The sequence below is a fragment of the Lissotriton vulgaris genome, chromosome 12, assembly GCF_964263255.1.
Source record: "Lissotriton vulgaris chromosome 12, aLisVul1.2, whole genome shotgun sequence".
Taxonomy (NCBI): Eukaryota; Metazoa; Chordata; class Amphibia; order Caudata; family Salamandridae; genus Lissotriton; species Lissotriton vulgaris.
Window position 1 is genome coordinate 806,819,861 of NC_141700.1, and position 18,862 is coordinate 806,838,722.

The 18,862-nt window shown below is 47.1% G+C and overlaps 1 protein-coding gene across 1 annotated transcript in view; it reads left to right on the forward strand.

Annotated features, from left to right (window-relative positions):
- LOC147678811 (rheacalcin-1-like) overlaps positions 1-17,715 on the forward strand; it is a 74,442-nt gene extending 56,727 nt beyond the window's left edge. The window contains exons 4-5 of the mRNA XM_086945732.1: positions 11,371-11,497; positions 17,400-17,715. Of these exons, the coding sequence (XP_086801858.1) occupies positions 11,371-11,497; positions 17,400-17,470 (198 nt within the window). The 3' untranslated portion in view covers positions 17,471-17,715. The remainder of the gene's footprint in view (positions 1-11,370; positions 11,498-17,399) is intronic.
- Positions 17,716-18,862: the final 1,147 nt, after the last annotated feature.

The following is an 18,862-nucleotide window of genomic DNA, read 5'->3' on the forward strand; positions in this document are numbered from 1 at the left end:
AGTAGGCGCTACAAGAATTCTCAGGCCCCTTGGAATGCGTGCAACGTCGAGGTACTGCTGGAGAGATTTACATTCCAACCATTTGGCGATTTCGCCCTTCCGCAGTTTTTCTAGTTTGTGTGTAATTTTCACAATGTCTTTTACTGGTTGTTGTAAAGCAGATCCTGTATGAGGTTACTGTCAGTGTCACTGAAAATGTCTATCACTGCCTCTTTCCACTCTCTCACCCATATTAATATTACAAATGCCTTGTTCACGGTAAAGCCGTGAACAAGGCATTTGTAATGCCGAAACGTGTAGGGAATTGCTGTCGTCATTTTTACTGCCTATGAACTGATGCATATGGAATACTGCTGGAATAAATAAGAATTACGAGCAGACTGTGAGGAGTGCAATCTGTTTTCCCCGGGAAACCGGAAGCTCTTAGTTAATATATATATGTATATATGTATATATATATATGTTTATTTAAACATACATAAGTTAAAACTATTATTAAAATAATTAAGAGTTATGTTACAAATTACACATTTTTTGTAAGCGTCATAAGAAATAACATATTAAAGAGGGTCACTACTAAATATTCCCTCTCCATTCAGCGTAACAGTAGGGAAAGGGTTGGAGTCAGAAGGGGTAAAAGTGACCATTCCCACTCCAGTCTGTGCAAAAGTAGAGAAACCATTAGATAGTGGAGGGGAAGAATGTACTATTCCCGCTCCATTTGGTGCAACAGTAGGGAAAGAGTTGGGCTGTGCAGGGATAAAATTTACTATTCCCACTCAAGTCAGTGCAACAGTAGGGAAAGCATTTGACAGGGGAGGGATGATATTTACTAGTGTCACTACAGTATGTGCAACTGTAGAGAGAGTAGTTCAAACAGTTAAAACATTTTAACAACTACATTAAGTAACAAGAAATATAAATATTGAAATGTAAAATATGTAAATATTGTTTTTTAATGAAATATGGCATATTTATTACAATATTTCATAAATGTAAATTCAAACTAATAATAATCATATAATTAAGATGATACACTATATTTTCACAATTATGACATGAAACAAATATAATGGTATTTACAATTAACAGCAAAACACAATTAACACTATTATACAAACACAACACTGTCATTTCACTTTCACCAGCATCAATTGTGTGATGGCCAGAAAGATTACTTGGAATTCCACCAAAGCCATTTTGATGTATATACATACGTCATCTAGTTTAACACCATTGGGCTATTAGCGGGCGTCCAGCGCTGTCTATTTTTACTTCATTTAAGCAGGAACATGACATGGAGGACATGAAAGAGTCGTCGGAATAAGTAATAACATCATCTTTCCAGTAGTTAATTCCTCAGGTTTTAGACGTTAATGACCCACTGACACAAATAAAGCAAGATACGTCACCTTCAATCTCTAAACATCAAGAGAAACTACACGACCCACAGTCCAAAGAAGGTATAACTAGCAAGAGACTTTGTCTATTCTATAAGCCACTTCATTATCATGGATAATAGTTCTGGTGCCTTTGCTTCTTCAGGTCAACCAATGCTCCTCTTTGAGTCCCTCCATTCCACCACCAGACAGGCGAGAACTGGTGTCTCATTCCTTTTTTTTATATGTAAACTCTGGAGCACACTGTCACTACAGGTTGGTGATCTTCAAATGCATCACTTCTTCCGCTGAGCCTTTAAAACCTACATCTTCACTTGAATGACAGAAAATCTGAATTTTTGTCTCCTCTTGCTCGGTGTCTCTTCAATAGTTTTTTTTAAATCCTTTGTCCAGCCCAGCACCAGAATCTAGTTTTTAATGGGATTTGTTGATGATGTGGCTGTCTGGTTCAGATACAATTGGTCTTACACCTCAATCATTGACTACTACACCTACCTAAGTGTAACTTACTGAGCTCTCTCAAGGGGAATTTCATCTAGGAGTTTTTTTAAATAACAGTCATGCACACCACACACTGCTTCAAAAAGCCATATTTTCACTGACTTCTCTGAAACAGATCATGAGGTAAAGTTATTTTGGGAGTCTTGTCTTCTATGTCCCAGTGTGATCTCTCCAGTTCACTCAAAACCTAGCTGACATTGAAGAAGGGTGCAGCAAGGGGTTGTTCTCAGACCCCTAAAACCCTCGTCTACCAAAGCCATGGGTTGGAATTTGATGTTAGGAGAACTTTAGTACAATTATTTGTCATATTGATGTTTCTTCCTAAACAAGGTAATGATGAACTGCCAATAGCTGCAAGTGGATGTCTGTCTGAGCTGTGGAAGCATGAATAGGGGTAATTTGGGGCAACATGACAAAAGTGAGTTGGATCAGTCAGTCAATGTCTTGGAAGGAAAGATCTTTCCATGTCAGATTAAAAGCCAAAATGAATATTTAGGCCTTCCAGTCCTCTTCTAGGGTCACTTGAACTATGTAAAAGAGAAGGAACTTAGGGCCTCTGCTTGGTGAAAAGGCGATCCTGGTAAGTCCTCTCATCTAGGTATTGATTTCTTTTTTATTTTTATTTTTGAGGTAGCAGCAAGAGCATTTAATCAAGAAGTGCTGAGCACCAGAACAGTTCCTCAGGAGATAAGCAGTTATTGGAGCCTATAGAGTAGCTTATGGAATGAATGTGTGGTGGAAGCTTGACACACGCCTGATGGAGCTCAGAAATATCCCATGTATACATATGCAGGGTGTCAGATGTAGTGCTCAAGTGAGGTGAGCATTTAGGATTCTTCTAACACAGGAGATCCTGGGAGGTAGGTCTCCTAACGGATGTTAGATGACCATAGAATATACCTGAGCTGCAAGGGCATCCCAGGACAGGAAGCCAAGGATGCTGAAGGACCAAAATCCAGAAGCTGCCACAAAGGATTGGGTGCGACCAGGAGATGAAGGTCATCGGAGAGCAGCTTATTTTTTTTTTAACGAGTTTTATATAGCGCCTGGTTACCCTTGGGCATCCCCGCGCTGATCCAGAAAGAAACACTACCACAATAGACACCGGAACTAGACAGTGAATAGATAAGTTTTTAAAAGTTTACGAGTTGGGAAATATTTTCTCAAGATTGAGGAGAGGTAATTAGGGGTGCCGCTCGCAGTCGTGCTTTGCTGCTGGTAGCGTGGGGAGTCCTTCACTCAGCTGTTGCCTTACCGGACTTGGGACCTCTGCACCTTGAGCCTGCGTGCTCCGCTGTGTTTTCTCCGTCAGCGCCTGATTCCAGAACTGTGCCTGAGCCCGTGTGCTCTGTTTCTTTACTGCAGCTGCCCAGGGGGAATTTGTCTTAGTACTCTGCACAGGTTGGCCGCCGCATTCCAGGCCAGATCTTTCCACCTGCTGAGGGAGTGATTTTGGGAGCGGGACTGCGAGGCAACGAAAGGTGCTAGCGCCAGGCAATCGCGCGCACCTGGGCCTCTTCCCGCCCACTCCTCCCTGCAAGTATTTAACGACTCGCGGCCCCCGCTCCGCGGGAGCCGCTCGCAGTCGTGCTTTGCTGCTGGTAGCGTGGGGAATACTTCACTCAGCTGTTGCCTTACCGGACTTGGGACCTCTGCACCTTGAGCCTGCGTGCTCCGCTGTGTTTTCTCCGTCAGCGCCTGATTCCAGAACTGTGCCTGAGCCCGTGTGCTCTGTTTCTTTACTGCAGCTGCCCAGGGGGAATTTGTCTTAGTACTCTGCACAGGTTGGCCGCCGCATTCGAGGCCAGATCTTTCCACCTGCTGAGGGAGTGATTTTGGGAGCGGGACTGCGAGGCAACGAAAGGTGCTAGCGCCAGGCAATCGCGCGCACCTGGGCCTCTTCCCGCCCACTCCTCCCTGCAAGTATTTAACGACTCGCGGCCCCCGCTCCGCGGGGGCCGCTCGCAGTCGTGCTTTGCTGCTGGTAGCGTGGGGAGTCCTTGACTCAGCTGTTGCCTTACCGGACTTGGGACCTCTGCACCTTGAGCCTGCGTGCTCCGCTGTGTTTTCTCCGTCAGCGCCTGATTCCAGAACTGTGCCTGAGCCCGTGTGCTCTGTTTCTTTACTGCAGCTGCCCAGGGGGAATTTGTCTTAGTACTCTGCACAGGTTGGCCGCTGCATTCCAGGCCAGATCTTTCCACCTGCTGAGGGAGTGATTTTGGGAGCGGGACTGCGAGGCAACGAAAGGTGCTTGCGCCAGGCAATCGCGCGCACCTGGGCCTCTTCCCGCCCACTCCTCCTCCTACTTAGCCCAACTTTCGCACGCGCACGCGGGACGCGCGCGGGCGAAGACCGGGCAAAGAGCGGGCCGTTGTGTGGCCGTTAGGTGGCTGGTGAGGCTGGGCTGGGCCCTGTCCCTTTTGTCGTGCTCCCTACGTAGACCCGGGTCTCTGTGACTTCCACTGTTTGTATATACGGTTTAAGTGTTACTATAGTTGTTTCAGTTTTGCTGGTTTAGTATTTCTAGCTATAGTCACCCTTGTATAACTTCATAGCTGTGTTTCCTCTTCCCATTATGGATACGGCTTCACCTGGGACTTCGGGGGTTAACCTTAACAAGGGCACTCTAGATAACTACTTCAAGAAATCCATCTCTGATATTGAAAGGGAAGAAGCCTTAGCAGAGAAAAGGGTGGAGCGTCGACGCTCCATCGAGGGTTACAAGGCAAGAACTCCCTTGGTTATGTCCCCGCATACTTTAGTACTCAGTACAAAGGTGTCCCCCATTACTGAGGACCCCTTTACATCTCAGGGAATCCCAGAACGTTTAAGGGATATTACCTCCACACCTCCCTCTTACTCAGGGGATCCCTCTAGTTTGCCTACCGTCGCTCCCTTACCACCTTGCAATCCTGATGTAGCTCAGAAATCTATGCAAGCTCCCATCCCTATGGCAAAAACTACTGCTAAAAATTCAATTGAGGAAGATTGAGGCCCAGATAATGCCTGGCCCTCCGCCCAAAAAAAGGATGAGGAAAGGGGGTACTATACATAAGGGCAAAATTAGTCCCTCTGAATTTGGTAAGGGGAAAGGGGGGGGTTCAGTCTCTGTTTCCACACCAGATGTGGGTATTAGACCTACTACATCTACAGCGACTGCACAAGAAATACCACCCCCTATACTAACTACTACCCCTCCATGTGCATTTCCGGAGGTGACTCCTCCACTTGCCCCTACCTTAGAGTCAATTGCGCAAATGCTCAGGACACTGACTTCCCCTATTGTAGATAGACTATTGGCCATAGAACAACGGTTAGGGAACTTGGAACAGGCTATTTTAAATAGACCGACCAATCAGAAGGTCCCTATAACACCTAGTATAGTTCAGACTGCAGTCAGTTCACTTAACAGCTCAAAACCTTGTACTTCCAAGATGCTCTATTCAACATCTAACAATCTAGCCAAGGAGGCCCATACGATTTCGACCACCACTACAACAGCCTCATTCCCTTTGCCTAACCCTCCTACTAAAACATTGTCCCACATTCCTCAAGGCATTTTAACCTCCGCCACTCCTTCTACAGTTGCATTAATAAGAATGGTACCAACTCGCAGGGTGGAAGCAGTACTGCCGCAAGATCAAGCCAACTGGTGGGAGAGAGGGCACCATCTAGCAACGCACCTAAACGCAGGATCCCCCAGGTTGAACTTCCTCCAGAATCACTACCCTATGTAGTGGTGCTTACGGGTGTGCCCACTCTAGACCCAGATAAGCGAGAAGGCCCAGAGCAACTTAAAAACAAAACCATGTACTGGTTGTCCAAAAATAGACCTCTCCCGGTGAATGTTAATGGAGACATAGTGCATGTGCGCCGACTCTCCTGGTTAGGGGGACGGGAGAAAGACATTGAGGGCGATTTGATTGTGATTAACTTCAGGGACCCTGAAGCTGTTAGGCATATTCTGAGTTGGATGCCGGGGAACCTAGGCAAATCAATTATGCCGTGTGACCTTACTTATTTCTATCCCAGAGCCCTAGTAGCTCCTCTGTCATGCCCATGGCCCCCCATGCCCCCGATAGGGATTAATGGCCCAAAACAAACTAACCATTACCTCCCCTCACACCCAGGTTCCATGATCCCAAAGAATGTTCTTGGGTGGGAACATGTTCCACCAAGGGGCTATGGAACTAATTACAGGAGTATGGAACATTTTTCTCATTCGGGGGGGATGGACCATTTGCTTCCATTTACACCTTTGGAAGTTAACAACAGATTTGAAGCTCTTTCTGGCTTGGACTCTTGTGATTGACGCCTGGGGTCCCTTCCTGGTTATTCTGCTGAAGAAAGAGCGTCAAATGGACTGAATGAAAATTCTCACGCTCCCGGTGCCAACTCCCCTTGCCAACTGTCAGCAGACCCTCATGGTACGATCCCAAGTCTTCCAGTCACATCTAACTTTAGTCTACCCTCTTTACAAGGGGTTCCCATTCCAAAAGTCTGCAGTGGTAGAAACACTTCAGGGGGGCATGGACCAATCCTGCACACTCCCTCTAGTGTCCTGCGGGTACTATCTTGGAATGTTGCAGGTATTTCCAATAAAATTCACACGGATGAATGGGATTCCCTCATAACAAACAGTGATATCTGCCTCTTTCAAGAGACATGGGCGAGGGAGCCGGTTCTCAAAACTGGCTATGCCATATTTGAGATCCATGCCACCTGGAACGGCAAGGGGAGGCCCTCGGGTGGTTTGGCGGTGTGGATAGCCTCGCATATTGGCTGCAAAGCGGAATCCCTACCTATGTCTTCCCAAGACATCCAGTGTGTCCTTCTAAACTGGAAGGGGGCTCCAATGTTAGCAATTATAAATGTTTATTCCCGCTCAGTAGGACCAACGGCAGAGTCCACCACACTTGAAGATCTTGTGTCCTTTCTGGGCCAGCTGCCGGCAGACTTCAAGGTGGTAATGGGCGGTGACTTTAATTGCCACTTTGAGCCCCTAGAGGGCTTGAGGGAAGGGGCCCTTACTGCAGAAGACGACTTCTGGGGCATACCAGTGTGCCACTCGCCTCATCCTAAATCCTGGTCCCCACTTGCGGTCCAAATTATGTCTTTGACTCTTAATTTCGCCTTAAGAGCTTGTAATGGACGGACTCCCTCAGATACCCCCTCCAAGTGCACTTTCAATAGACTCAATCACGAGTCACGACTGGACTATGTTTTTGTTGACATCAGCCTCTGGCCTAAGGTGGAGGACTTCTATATAATTCCTCGCACTGATAGTGACCATAATGCCCTCCTCCTCTCCCTGGCCTACCTCCCCGAACCTATAGGACCCTCTCGTCCAGAGGAAAGAGATGAAAGGGGAAATTTGGTATTAACTTCAAATAGGCGTAGGGTGAGGTGGCAGAATTTCTCCAAATCGGAAGAAAATATGGGGAAAATCTATAATCTGGTCCTGCCCAAATTTGAGGCCTTGGAAGAACTAATTAGTCTACCCAGTACCCAGGCCCTGCAGGAATCCTTACCTTCTATTCACGAAGAGTTAGTGGCTGCATTGGGAGAGGTCCTCTACCCAGAGGTGCCGAAGTCCAAGCACAAGACCAGAACATCTACTTGGTATAACTCTGAGTGTAGAAAGGCTAAAGCTGACCTTATCACTGCAGTCAAAGAGGGGGAATCCCGGACCAGGGTGTCCGCTTTGCGGCGACAGTACAAAGATACAATGGCTCGTGTGAGGTCAGAGTGGGACTGGGATAGATGGCAGGATCTGTCTGCAGCTCTAACAGCCAAGGACTCAAGAAGATTTTGGTCCTTGGTTACTACTGGCTCAGGGGAACCAAAAGCCGCAGTAGAACCCAATATAGCAGCACAAATATGGGAAGATCACTTCGGGAAACTCTATGCAGACATCCATGAGAATACTGATGCCACTGTTGCAACACTCCTCTCCCTTCCTGGTGACACTCTGGAGTTCACGTTAGGGGAAGTGGCCAGTGCAATTGATGGCTTAGCGTTGGGTAAGGCACCTGGCCTTGATAAATTACCTGGTGACCTTTTTAGGTCCCACTCAGAGATCTGGGCGCCTTACCTCCACATCCTCTTTAACTCACTTGCACGTGGTATGGCGATCCCCTGTACTTGGCTGGGGGCAGAGATAGTCCCTATCTTCAAGAAGGGCTGTCCTCTGCTCCCATCCAACTACAGGCCGATCAGCCTGATAGATGTCCCCCAGAAGATCTACTCGCGAATCCTACTAGACCATCTGTTGGTCTGGATGGAGGAAAAATGAAATCCTAAGTCCTCTCCAGGCTGGCTTCAGGAAAAATACGTCCACCATGGACCAAATCTTCCGCCTAGTTCTCCTCTTTTGGAAAACGGTGACCATCGAGGGCGGGAGATTGTACATGGTGTTCGGGGACCTGAAGTCAGCTTTCGATCTGGTACCGCGAGGAAAACTCTGGGAGGTCCTGAAGGAGTTAGGAGTGCCCACTAATTTACTCCAGGCTATAATTAGACTTCACCAGGGCAACTTCGCTCAGGTACGCTGCGGACGGGGCGGAGCACTGACAAATAGGTTTCCTGTCTCCCGGGGGGTTAGGCAGGGCTGTGTCCTTGCCCCTACTCTTTTCTGTTTATATGTGAACAGCGTCATCTCACACTTAGCTAACGTTGAGGATAATGACGCCCCAGTCTTGGCAGGCAGGAGGGTACCAGCGATTATGTTTGCTGATGATACCCTCCTGCTTTCCAAATCACCCTTGGGAATTCAGAGAATCCTTGATGGCTTCGATCTTTTCTGTAGGCAGCATGGCCTTGAAATAAACGCAGGGAAGACCAAATACATGATTTTTAACCCCTCCTCTACAACTAGACCCAACCCAACCTTAAATTCTATGGTCCTAGAGAGGGTCAAAACATTTCAGTATTTGGGTGTAACCCTTCAGGAGAACCTCTTATGGGGCCCACAGATTGCAAGCTCGCGATTGAGGCTATCCCAACTGTCTGGGGCTATCTTAAAGGTTACCAACACCTCAACCTATAAACCTATAGCTCCTGCAGTTGAGATGTATAAAGTGCAAGCGAAACCAGCCGCACTTTATGGAAGCGAGCTATGGGGGCACCAAGCGGCAATTGAGCTGGTTGGTGTTGAAAATAACTTTATGAGGCGTCTCCTGGCCCTCCCAACTGCAACTCCCCTACTTCCCATACGTCTGGATCTGGGTCTACCTTCCATCAGAGAGGATCTTAATTCCAAACCCATTAGATTTTGGCATAGACTGTGGTCAACAAAGGAGCTTAGCCATTACAGGCAAGATCTGGTATATGTCATGAACCTGAACCACAATGGCAAGATACCCTGGCTAGCCTTTGTAAAAAAAGAATTGTTTAGGCTTGGTTTTAGCGAGCTTTGGGTGACTCCAGAATTAGGATGTAGCAAGGTACCCCGGAAAAGACTAGTGGAAGTGTACAAGGAACAAAAACTCACATCTCACATGACTGCACTTAGCACCGGCACCCTTACTCACTGTTTTACTCAATCCAAAAATTCATATAAGTTTGAAACTTTCTTGGATTTTATATACCCAACCTTGGCAAGGAAGTTGTTTTTACAGTGGCGGTTTGGCTCCCTGCCAATCAAATCCTTTACTAGTAAATGGACCAATGGGGGGGGTAAGTTATGCCCTGGCTGCAATCTGTGCGATGAGGACGAAATCCATGTTCTGTTTTTCTGCCCCACCTATAAATCCTCAAGGAAATATTGGTTGGTGCCCTTATGCAGGAACATGGCTATAAGGAACTGTCTGTCATCCTACAGAATACTGAAATCTGACTCTTCCCCCCATATTGTATTTGCAGTTTCCAAATTTCTCCTTGCCATGTGGCGTAAGAGGTCCAAGCTGATTAAGGATAATCTAACATAGATTGAATTTTCTGCCACTGTCTTATTGTTATTTACGGCTTCCGTTGTTAACGTCCTTACCATAATGTCAATTTTACTCCCATGTAATGAATTGTGCTGTTCCCTTTTTTATGCATTTTATCTATTCGATTTTAAAAATGGATAAGAAGTCTCGTTACTTGTATTTTTGTACATTCCAATGATGTTTTTATACTGTTGTATGTATTTGTATGCTTCTTTTATGGCCTAAAAGGCCGAAATAAAGATTTTTGGATTGGATTGGAATTAGGAGAGGAGTTGGAGTCAATAACCTGTATAGGGAGTTCTTATCTTATCAGGCAGCAGGATGGATTGGAAACAGTAGTCTGAGGTCTTGGGTAGATTGTAAAGGGTGCTTGTAGCAAAACTAAGTAACTTGTTTAAAGGGATAAAGGAGTAGGGGGAGTCCAACCATAAATGACATTTAAGCTGTTGTTAGACTCATTACTAACCTTCCCATGAGTTTTCACAGGAGGCTGAGGGCACAAAGGGGGCTGACGATGCAGGATACTGTACTCAACCACGTATGATGTCCCTGAAGCGAGTAGTTTTGGAAAAGCAGGATAGACCCGAGATGGAAGCCCTTGGCCTGCTGTTCAGTGGAGGCCAACAAAGCTGATGTGGCCCTGGCATGTTTATGCAAGCATGTTGAGCCTCTAGAACAATGTTGAATTAAAAACCTTGTTTTCCTGGCACTACCATTAGTGCAGGCTGGTTTCGTCCAGTTTGGGTGGGGGTTTCTTAGTTAGTAAACTCATAGTACCTCTAGGATGATGTTAAAGCATTTTATGTTCAACGGTGACTGCTTGATAAGTTCTGTGAAAATGTTGATGTGCTCTAACTTGTCATTCAAAATGTGATGCACAGGGTTCACATGATTTCCCTGTTGTTGGCCCTTACAAACAGTAGTACATGAGCTCACAGCTTGGTGCCTCTGTGATTTGTTTACAGCAGTACAGGAGCTCAGAGGTTGAGGACTATGTGTCTTGTTTACAGTAGTACGGGACCTCACAGTGTGGTGCTTCTATGACTTGTTCACAGTAGTACAGGAGCTCACAGGCTGGTGACTCTGGAACTTACAGTAGTAGAGGAGCTCACAGGCTGGTGCCTCCGTGACATGTTTACAGTAGTACAGGAGCTCACAGGCTGGTGCCTCTGTGACTTGTTTACAGTAGTACAGGAGCTCACAGGTTGGTGCCCATCTGACTTGTTTACAGAAGTTCAGGAGCTCACAGGCTGGTGCCTCATTGACTTCTTTACAGTAGTACAGGAGCTCACAGGCTGGCAGTAGTACAGGAGCTCACAGGCTGGTGCCTCTGTGACTTGTTTACAGTAGTACAAGAGCTCACAGGCTGGTGCCTCTGGGACTTGTTTACAGTAGTACAAGAGCTCACAGGCTGGTGCCTCTGGGGCTTGTTTACAGTAGTGCAGGAGCTCACAGGCTGGTGCCTCTTTGACTTCTTTACAGTAGTACAGGATCTCACAGCCTGGTGCCTCTATAACTTGTTTAATCTGTTTTTTTAGAATAACAACAATCCGGACATTGGGAGTTGGACGGATGGAACTGCTTGGGACTTTGATCACTTTGGACCTGGGCAGCCTGATGGCTTAGCACATGAATATTACATTGGATCATGGCAGGAGACAGATGGTGAGTGGGATGACAGTGCTCAGAAGAATTTGGTACAAAAGTTGTATGGTTCTGTACCAGCCCAAAAAATATTTCGTTATTTTGTAAACTTTTAGAGGCACCTGGTTGTTGTCCTAACCGGCCAGTCTTGCTGCAAACTCTTCAGTTGCACCAGGTTGCAGGACAATCTGCTTAATTATTATTAATTAGGAAGGATGCTATTTGCCACTCCCCTCAACCTCCCTAATGACTATTGACGAGTCAAGTCGCAACCCCCTGTGATTGGCTACACTTGCAGGCATGTGGCTCAGATAGAACAGTGAACCACTATTGCTATGTTTGCATTTGCAAATGGGAAAGCTTTTCTTTTTTTATAAACACTTCTTGTTTCTTAAAGGAACCAGTGTTGCCTTGAAAAATCAATATTTTCGATTTGGAATACATCAAGAATCAGTTCATCATTTGAGTTGCTGGTAACTAATCAGTAGTTTGCAACCATAATAGGGGTTAAAAAACTTAAATTCCATAATAACTAGGAATTATGAGGGAATATCCCTTTCACACCGCCTTGTAATTCTGATTTGAAATGGATTCTAATATTCAATTTGCGAATTAGGAATGCTTTTTCAACTTGCAAAATGGGTTTAGTAAATAGAAAAACAAACATTTTGCAGGCATAAACCCTGCCATGGAATTACAAAATCACTATCAAATATAAATGAAACGCAATGACCCCAAGCAAATATTGCAATTGCAAGTCTATAGCTGCAAGTACATAGCACCAACAGAAGTTCATTGTTACCATTTGCACCACACACACACACAACACACACACACAGCCCATAAATGTTTAGAAATGTTTAGAAACCACTTGAATGATGGGAGCGTCCAGGTATCGCACACCATTCACACTTTGTAGAAATTGCGTAATACTCGCTAACCCGCTAACTCATGATGACATCCTGACGTTGTTTACCTTTACATTTTTACATTTTTTAAAGCTAATTCTCCCCCCAAAGCGAGGATATGTTTTTGAAAAAAGTCAATGATGCTCTTGGAGTTTTCTCCCACCACATGGCGGATATTTATTAGGAAAGTGACTTCCCTATAGTGATGACAAACAGGGCCGCTGGTTTTAAGGTGTGAAGTGGGCGTTGCCCCTAACAATAAGCCAAAAACACATAGGGCTGGATTACGATTAGAGCCTCATCGCGGTTTCAGATTCAACTGCTGCGTAATGCAGAAACCGGCTGGTTTCACTTTTGAGCCCCTGCGCTGTAATAATGCAGGGGCTCAAAAGTGAAACCAGCCGGTCATTCCGGCTGGATTCCGACGGACTCAAGTAGTTTATCGGGCAGGTCTCTGACTATGGACGGCGCTTCTGCCATAGGGATTATGATGTCAGTTTCCAACAGGCTTTCCCTGTCGGGCTTTCTGACATGGAAAGCAGGCCCCCCTTCACCTTGCAGCCAACAGTTGGAGGCCAAGGGGGCACCCTGTTAATCCCTGTACCATGTGGCAGGCACCCTCTGGTGCCTGCCATGCGGTGCAAGGATTAAGACATTCTTCCATTTATATATCGGAGCTTGTGCTACGGCCGGTTTACGACCACAGCACAAGCACCCGTAGACAAATGGGAGTAGGTCACCGCACCATGTGCAGTCGCATTGTAAATTGTAAATGTAAATTGATACTTGTATAGCGCACTACTCACCCGCAAGGGTCTCAAGGCGCTTGTACGAATACCGCTGTGGAACCCATCCTGGCTTTCCCTGTGAGGCGTCCACTCCTGGGCACCCCCAAGGTGGAGGCCAGGCATCCTTAGCGTTGTGGGGGCCGTTATGTAGATTACAGTACAAAAGGGGGTGGTAATGGACGGAGCATCTGAACCAATCAAACACTCACACCCAGTCAAAAGATCTGGGTTTAATCCATCACCATTCTTTAGCCCACTCTGCCACCCCAGTTCAGACATGGCTATATGCAAATCAGTCTGACCCTGTGCCTCATGGGAACAGTCCTTCCCGAACTGCCAAGCCATGCCTTCCCTGGACCGGAAACAAGCATCCTGGGACCGGTTTCTGGCATTCCAGCCGTCTTCAGCCCGGCTTGCTTGAATCCAGTGGCAAAGTGAGCAAGGGACTCACGTCTGAGCATACCCTGCAACACTTTTGGCGGCCAAAAGCTGTACAAAAGGGGGTGGTAATGGATGGAGCATCTGAACCAATCAAACACGTACACCCAGTCAAGCCTGTGTTCCCTCAGAGCGTGTTTTCTGTGAAGCTGGACAGCTGGCACAGTCAGACGGACCCGTGTCTTACCTCAAAATGTGGACAGAGTGGTGATGATTAAAATGAACAAACACTTAATTCCAAAGGAATGTAGTGCTCCATCAACAATGGAAGATAACAGTGGCAGTGTGTCTGAGATCTCAAGTTTAGTTAGTGATTATCCTCTGGACGGGCAAAATCTACTTTCCAGACTAATACAACAGAAGCCACATATAGGGGGACTTCTAAAAAACATATGCTTATATATTCACTGCAAAAAACCAAAGGTTAAAGGGACGTTAAAATTAGGTGAAAATGTCAGTTAAAACATAATGAACCAAACCACTGAAATTCACCATCTGTAGTTATCTCAAGTTACCATAACTTGTCCCCCAAAGTAGCAGTAATTTGCGCCCACACCATGTACTGCTTATGACCTCACATATTACATCAGTAATGACATGTTTTATGACATCCTTGATAACATCACTGAAACATCTGAAATGACTTCATTGATGACAACACCTTGCATTGCGTAAGCGCAAGTGCACTGATTATAAGGGTCTCGGAGCGAGCATGTTTCACTCCTCTATCTGGATTACTGTGTGTGCTACTTGGTTTCAGAAGGTACCAGTAGTCCCCTCTCTCTGGGTGCTGTGCCACTAGAGATGCCATCTTTTCTAGAGGTGTTGTTAACGACTTCTCCAGCTCCAGTATTACCATAAGGGAGCACTATCCCTGTCTGCGCCACAGCGCACCCTAAAACAGGTGCGACAGGGGAAAACAGGGAAAGTGTGCCCTATTATAGGGTAGAGAAATCTTTTTGCAGGTGGGTGCAGTGAGTGAATGCATCTGCCTGCAAGGGGATGTCTGGGAGGTCCATGGGACCACCCAGACATCTCCCCTCTAAAGGGCTGCCTTTAGGAGGTGCACTAAAAGTGCACCACCTTTTTGTGGTGCCCGTTCCGAACACCACCTAAAGGTATGTTTACCTCTGCACCCATATCTATGATACAGTGCGGAGACTAAGTGATTCCCTCATTTGCATGGAACCATTCCCCCATGTAAATGAGGGAACACATTCTAGTGATAGCGCTGGTGCTATCAATCAATCAATCATATAATTTGTAAAGCGCGCTACTTTTTCGTGAGGGTCTCAAGGCACTCGGGGGAGGGGAAGGCTGCTACTGCTCGAAAAAGCCAGGTCTTGAGGAGTCTTCTGAAGGTTAGTAGGTCTTGGGTCTGCCGTAGGTGGGTGGGGAAGGTGTTCCAGGTCTTGGCGGCAATGTGGGAGAACGATCTGCAGCCAGAGGTCGTTCTTCGGATGTGGGGGGCTGTTGCGAGGGCGAGGTCGGCAGACCGGAGCTGGCGGGTGGGAGAGTAGAAGCTGAGTCGACTGTTGAGGTATGTTGGTCCGGTGTTTTGGAGTGCCCTGTGAGCGTGGGTGGGGAGCTTGAAGGTGATCCTCTTGTTGACGTGGAGCCAGTGCAGGTCTCTCAGGTGGGGAGTGATGTGGCAGTGGCAAGGGATGTCGAGGATCAGGCGTGCAGAGGCGTTCTGGATGCATTGCAGCCATCTCAGGAGTTTGGCCTGGGCTCCTGCGTAGAGAGCATTTCCGTAGTCCAATTTGCTGCTGACAAGGACCTGGGTGACCGTTCTTCTCATTTCAGTGTGTATCCACTTGTAGATTGTGCGGAGCATGCGGAGGGTGTTGAAGCAGGAGGAAGAGACGGCGTTGACTTGATTCGTCATGGAGAGGGTGGAGTCGAGGATGACCCCTAGATTGCAAGCGTGGTCGGTGGGAGTTGGAGCTGTTCCCAGTGCAGACGGCCACCAGGAGTTGTCCCAGGCAGATGGGGTGGATCCGAGTATGAGGACCTCTGTCTTGTCCGAGTTCAGGTTCAGTCGGCTGTTCCTCATCCATTTGGGGACGGCCTCATGGAGGTTGGTTTTGGCGGTGTGGGGGTCTTTGGTGAGGGAGAGGATCAGCTGGGTGTCATCGACATAGGAGATAATGTTGAGGTCGTGCAGTCGGGCGACGTGGACGAGAGGTGCAATGTAGACGTTGAACAGAGTTGGGCTTAGGGATGAGCCCTGGGGTACGCCATAGATGATCTCGGTGGCTTTGAAGCGGAATGGGGGGAGATGGACGCTCTGTTTTCAGTCGGAGTGGAAGGAGGTGGTCCAATCCAGGGCCTTCTCTTGGATCCCGGCGTCATGGAGGCGTGTTCGTAGTGTGCGGTGGCAGACTGTGTCGAAGGCGGCTGACAGGTCTAGAAGGATGAGGGCCGCTGTTTCTCCGTTGTCCAGCAGGGTCCTGATGTCATAGGTTAGGGCGATGAGGGCGGTTTCGGTGCTGTGGTTGCTGCGGAACCCGGACTGGGAAGGTAGCGGGTCAGTTGTTTGTTGACGGTCTTCTCGATGACCTTCACCGGGAATGGGAGCTGGGAGATGGGCTGGAATTTCTTGAGGTCCTTGGGGTCGGCCTTGAGAAGGGCTTAAATCTCCACGTGATTCCAGCTCTCTGGGAAGGTCGCTGTCTCGAAGGGGAGGTTGATGTTTGCCAGCGCTCTCAGTATTTCAGAAGGGGCCGCCCAAGCATCTGCGTAATATTCTGTGATGCAAATGTGCCCCAGGGGCACACAATGCAGAGCACATGCCCATTGAGCCTTTAGGGTACTTTCTGTAAAAGAGCCCTTGGTGTTTAGAAGAAGGATTGGATCCAATATCTAAGCTTTGGCACCTTGCTCTATTTTCAATTTTCACTTCCTCACTTTTATCTGACAACCTAATGCATTCTGGGAACTATAGCCACGGATGTCTGCCATTGAAATAACTGACCTGACACTTCGGCAAAATAAAATATTTATAACTAAAACTCAAAGTAGAGTGATATCCTGTAAGTATAGGCAATGCGGTGTACTTCAAAACGGTATTAGCCATATCATAATGTGGAGCCGCATCTGGGAATGCGTGCTGTAATCAGCACATCAGTTGGAGACGTGCTGATTACAGGATACAGCTTATACCGTTTTGAAGTACACCGCATTGCCTATACTTACAGGATATCACTCTACTATGAGTTCCACCATTACGCCCTAGGACTGCATCTAAATCATTCTTGACCCAGCTACTGAGGATATAGCTCATTCCTTAACCTATTGCCCTGAAAAAGCCCATGTTTGTGCAAAATGTGTTGGCTGGTTCTATCATATGAAGAATAAAAAGACCAGAAACAACTATTTGCTAATGACTTTCGCTGATGTGCTTTTCTGAACTAATTGCTTGTGCTTATATGTTGCCTCTCATTCAACCCGTTCACATATTTATGTTTAGGATCTACAAGCGGCAGATCATTGGTGGTTGGTAATATCTTCTATAACTAGCGACCAGTCCTGGTGGTGCAGTCGTCTATGACCCAGCTGCTCTCTTTCCCTTTACTTATGACAAATGTATACAGTGCAGGATGTTATATTTGTGATGCAAAGATATGTACGTGTTTTCATGTTCTTAGCAGTTGGTCCCAACAGTTTGCACTGTATGCCATAACGTCTTAGACTGTGGCGGGTTTTGGTTCTCAAGCATCAGGTTAATGTACACATAGAGCTGCACCCAAGGTGAATGCACTGACTTCCTTCTCTTTTCTTTCCCAGGAAACATCACCTGGAATGACTACAGCAATAATTACAAATTTCAGTACATCTGCAAGAAGAATCTATCATGAGATCAGCTTCCATTCATATATCAATGCTGTGGAAGAAGCAGGCTGCTGATTGGTTTCCATTGCTGTCCTTGTATTTATTAGTATATCTGAGTGCTTTGTAGGTGTGTGCTCACTGCTTAGAGGCTTTGTTAATTTCTAATCAATAATCAACAGGTTGAGACCTTATATGAATCTATTGGAATACACACCTGCCCTGCCTTGTATGTCCAGGCCGAAGCACCCTTGATGTCCTGCTTGCAGTGGGGTCTTCACAACCTTCATTCAGTGGTGCAATAAAGCTTGTTGCAATGATGTATTTTTGTCCCTCAAACGTCCTTGAGCCATCTTGTTGGTTTGCCATGCCGCTCAGCACAGCCTGGGGGGCACCTTGTGCACGACAGACACAACCACGGTAAGTGAAGGAGTGAGACACAGACAGGCAGCTGTCGAGTGTCTCCGGTGAGACTGCGTTACAGGAGCTGCTGTGATGCGGGTGAAGGGGAAGGGGACCTTGTCGGACTCCAAACCTTCTTCAGTGATCTGCTCTTACTCTGTGCTTCCCAACTTCAGGGGAGTGTTCCGTGCCTGCTGCACATGCTGTGCCTGATGTACCTACTGTACCTTTTTACTCAGCTTTGACTGCTGCACCAGCTGTGCCTGCTGTGCCTTCTGACCCTGCAGTGCCTGTTGTGTCTGTTGTGCCTGCTATACCTACTGTGCCTGCTGTACTTGATATACTTGATATACTTGATGAGCACAGCTGTTTCTGCTGTACCTGCTGCACCTGTTGTGCCTGCTGTGTCTGCTGTACCTGCTCTACATGCTGTACCTGCTGTGTCTGCTCAGTCTTCATTGTCTCTGTGCTTGCTGTGCCTGCTGTACCTGCTGTGCTTACAGAGCTTGCTGTACCTGCTGTACCTGCTGTGCTTACAGAGCTTGCTGTGCCGGCTGTGCTTTATATACCTGCTGAGCCCATCTGTGCCTGCTCTACCTGCTGTGCTGCCTGCACCTACTGACAGATTGCTGCCCCTCCTTGTATGATTGCTCTCCTCAGAAGGTGATCCAGACTGCTCCTGAAGATTTGCATCTTGTAGGACACTGGTCGCCGGGACAAGACCCCGAGGATTGAAATCCCATTCCCTTCCCCAGTGGATTTTGGAGAAGACCTCCAGGTCCTACTGTGCCCAGATCTCTGGTATTGCCTGGTGAAGCAGGTTATGTCTGATTGCACAGTGCCCATGGGTGACAGCTCCTCCTTTCATCTTCAGACACTGCAGCCTTCTGTCCAGCTGCTAGGATGTTGATGGGGACGTGATTGAGTGTTTTGACTCATCCCTTTGCCAGGTGAAGGGCATCTTGGAGTCAAAATACACACCATTGTGGGGACCCTCAGAGCCTTTCAAAGGGGCAGAA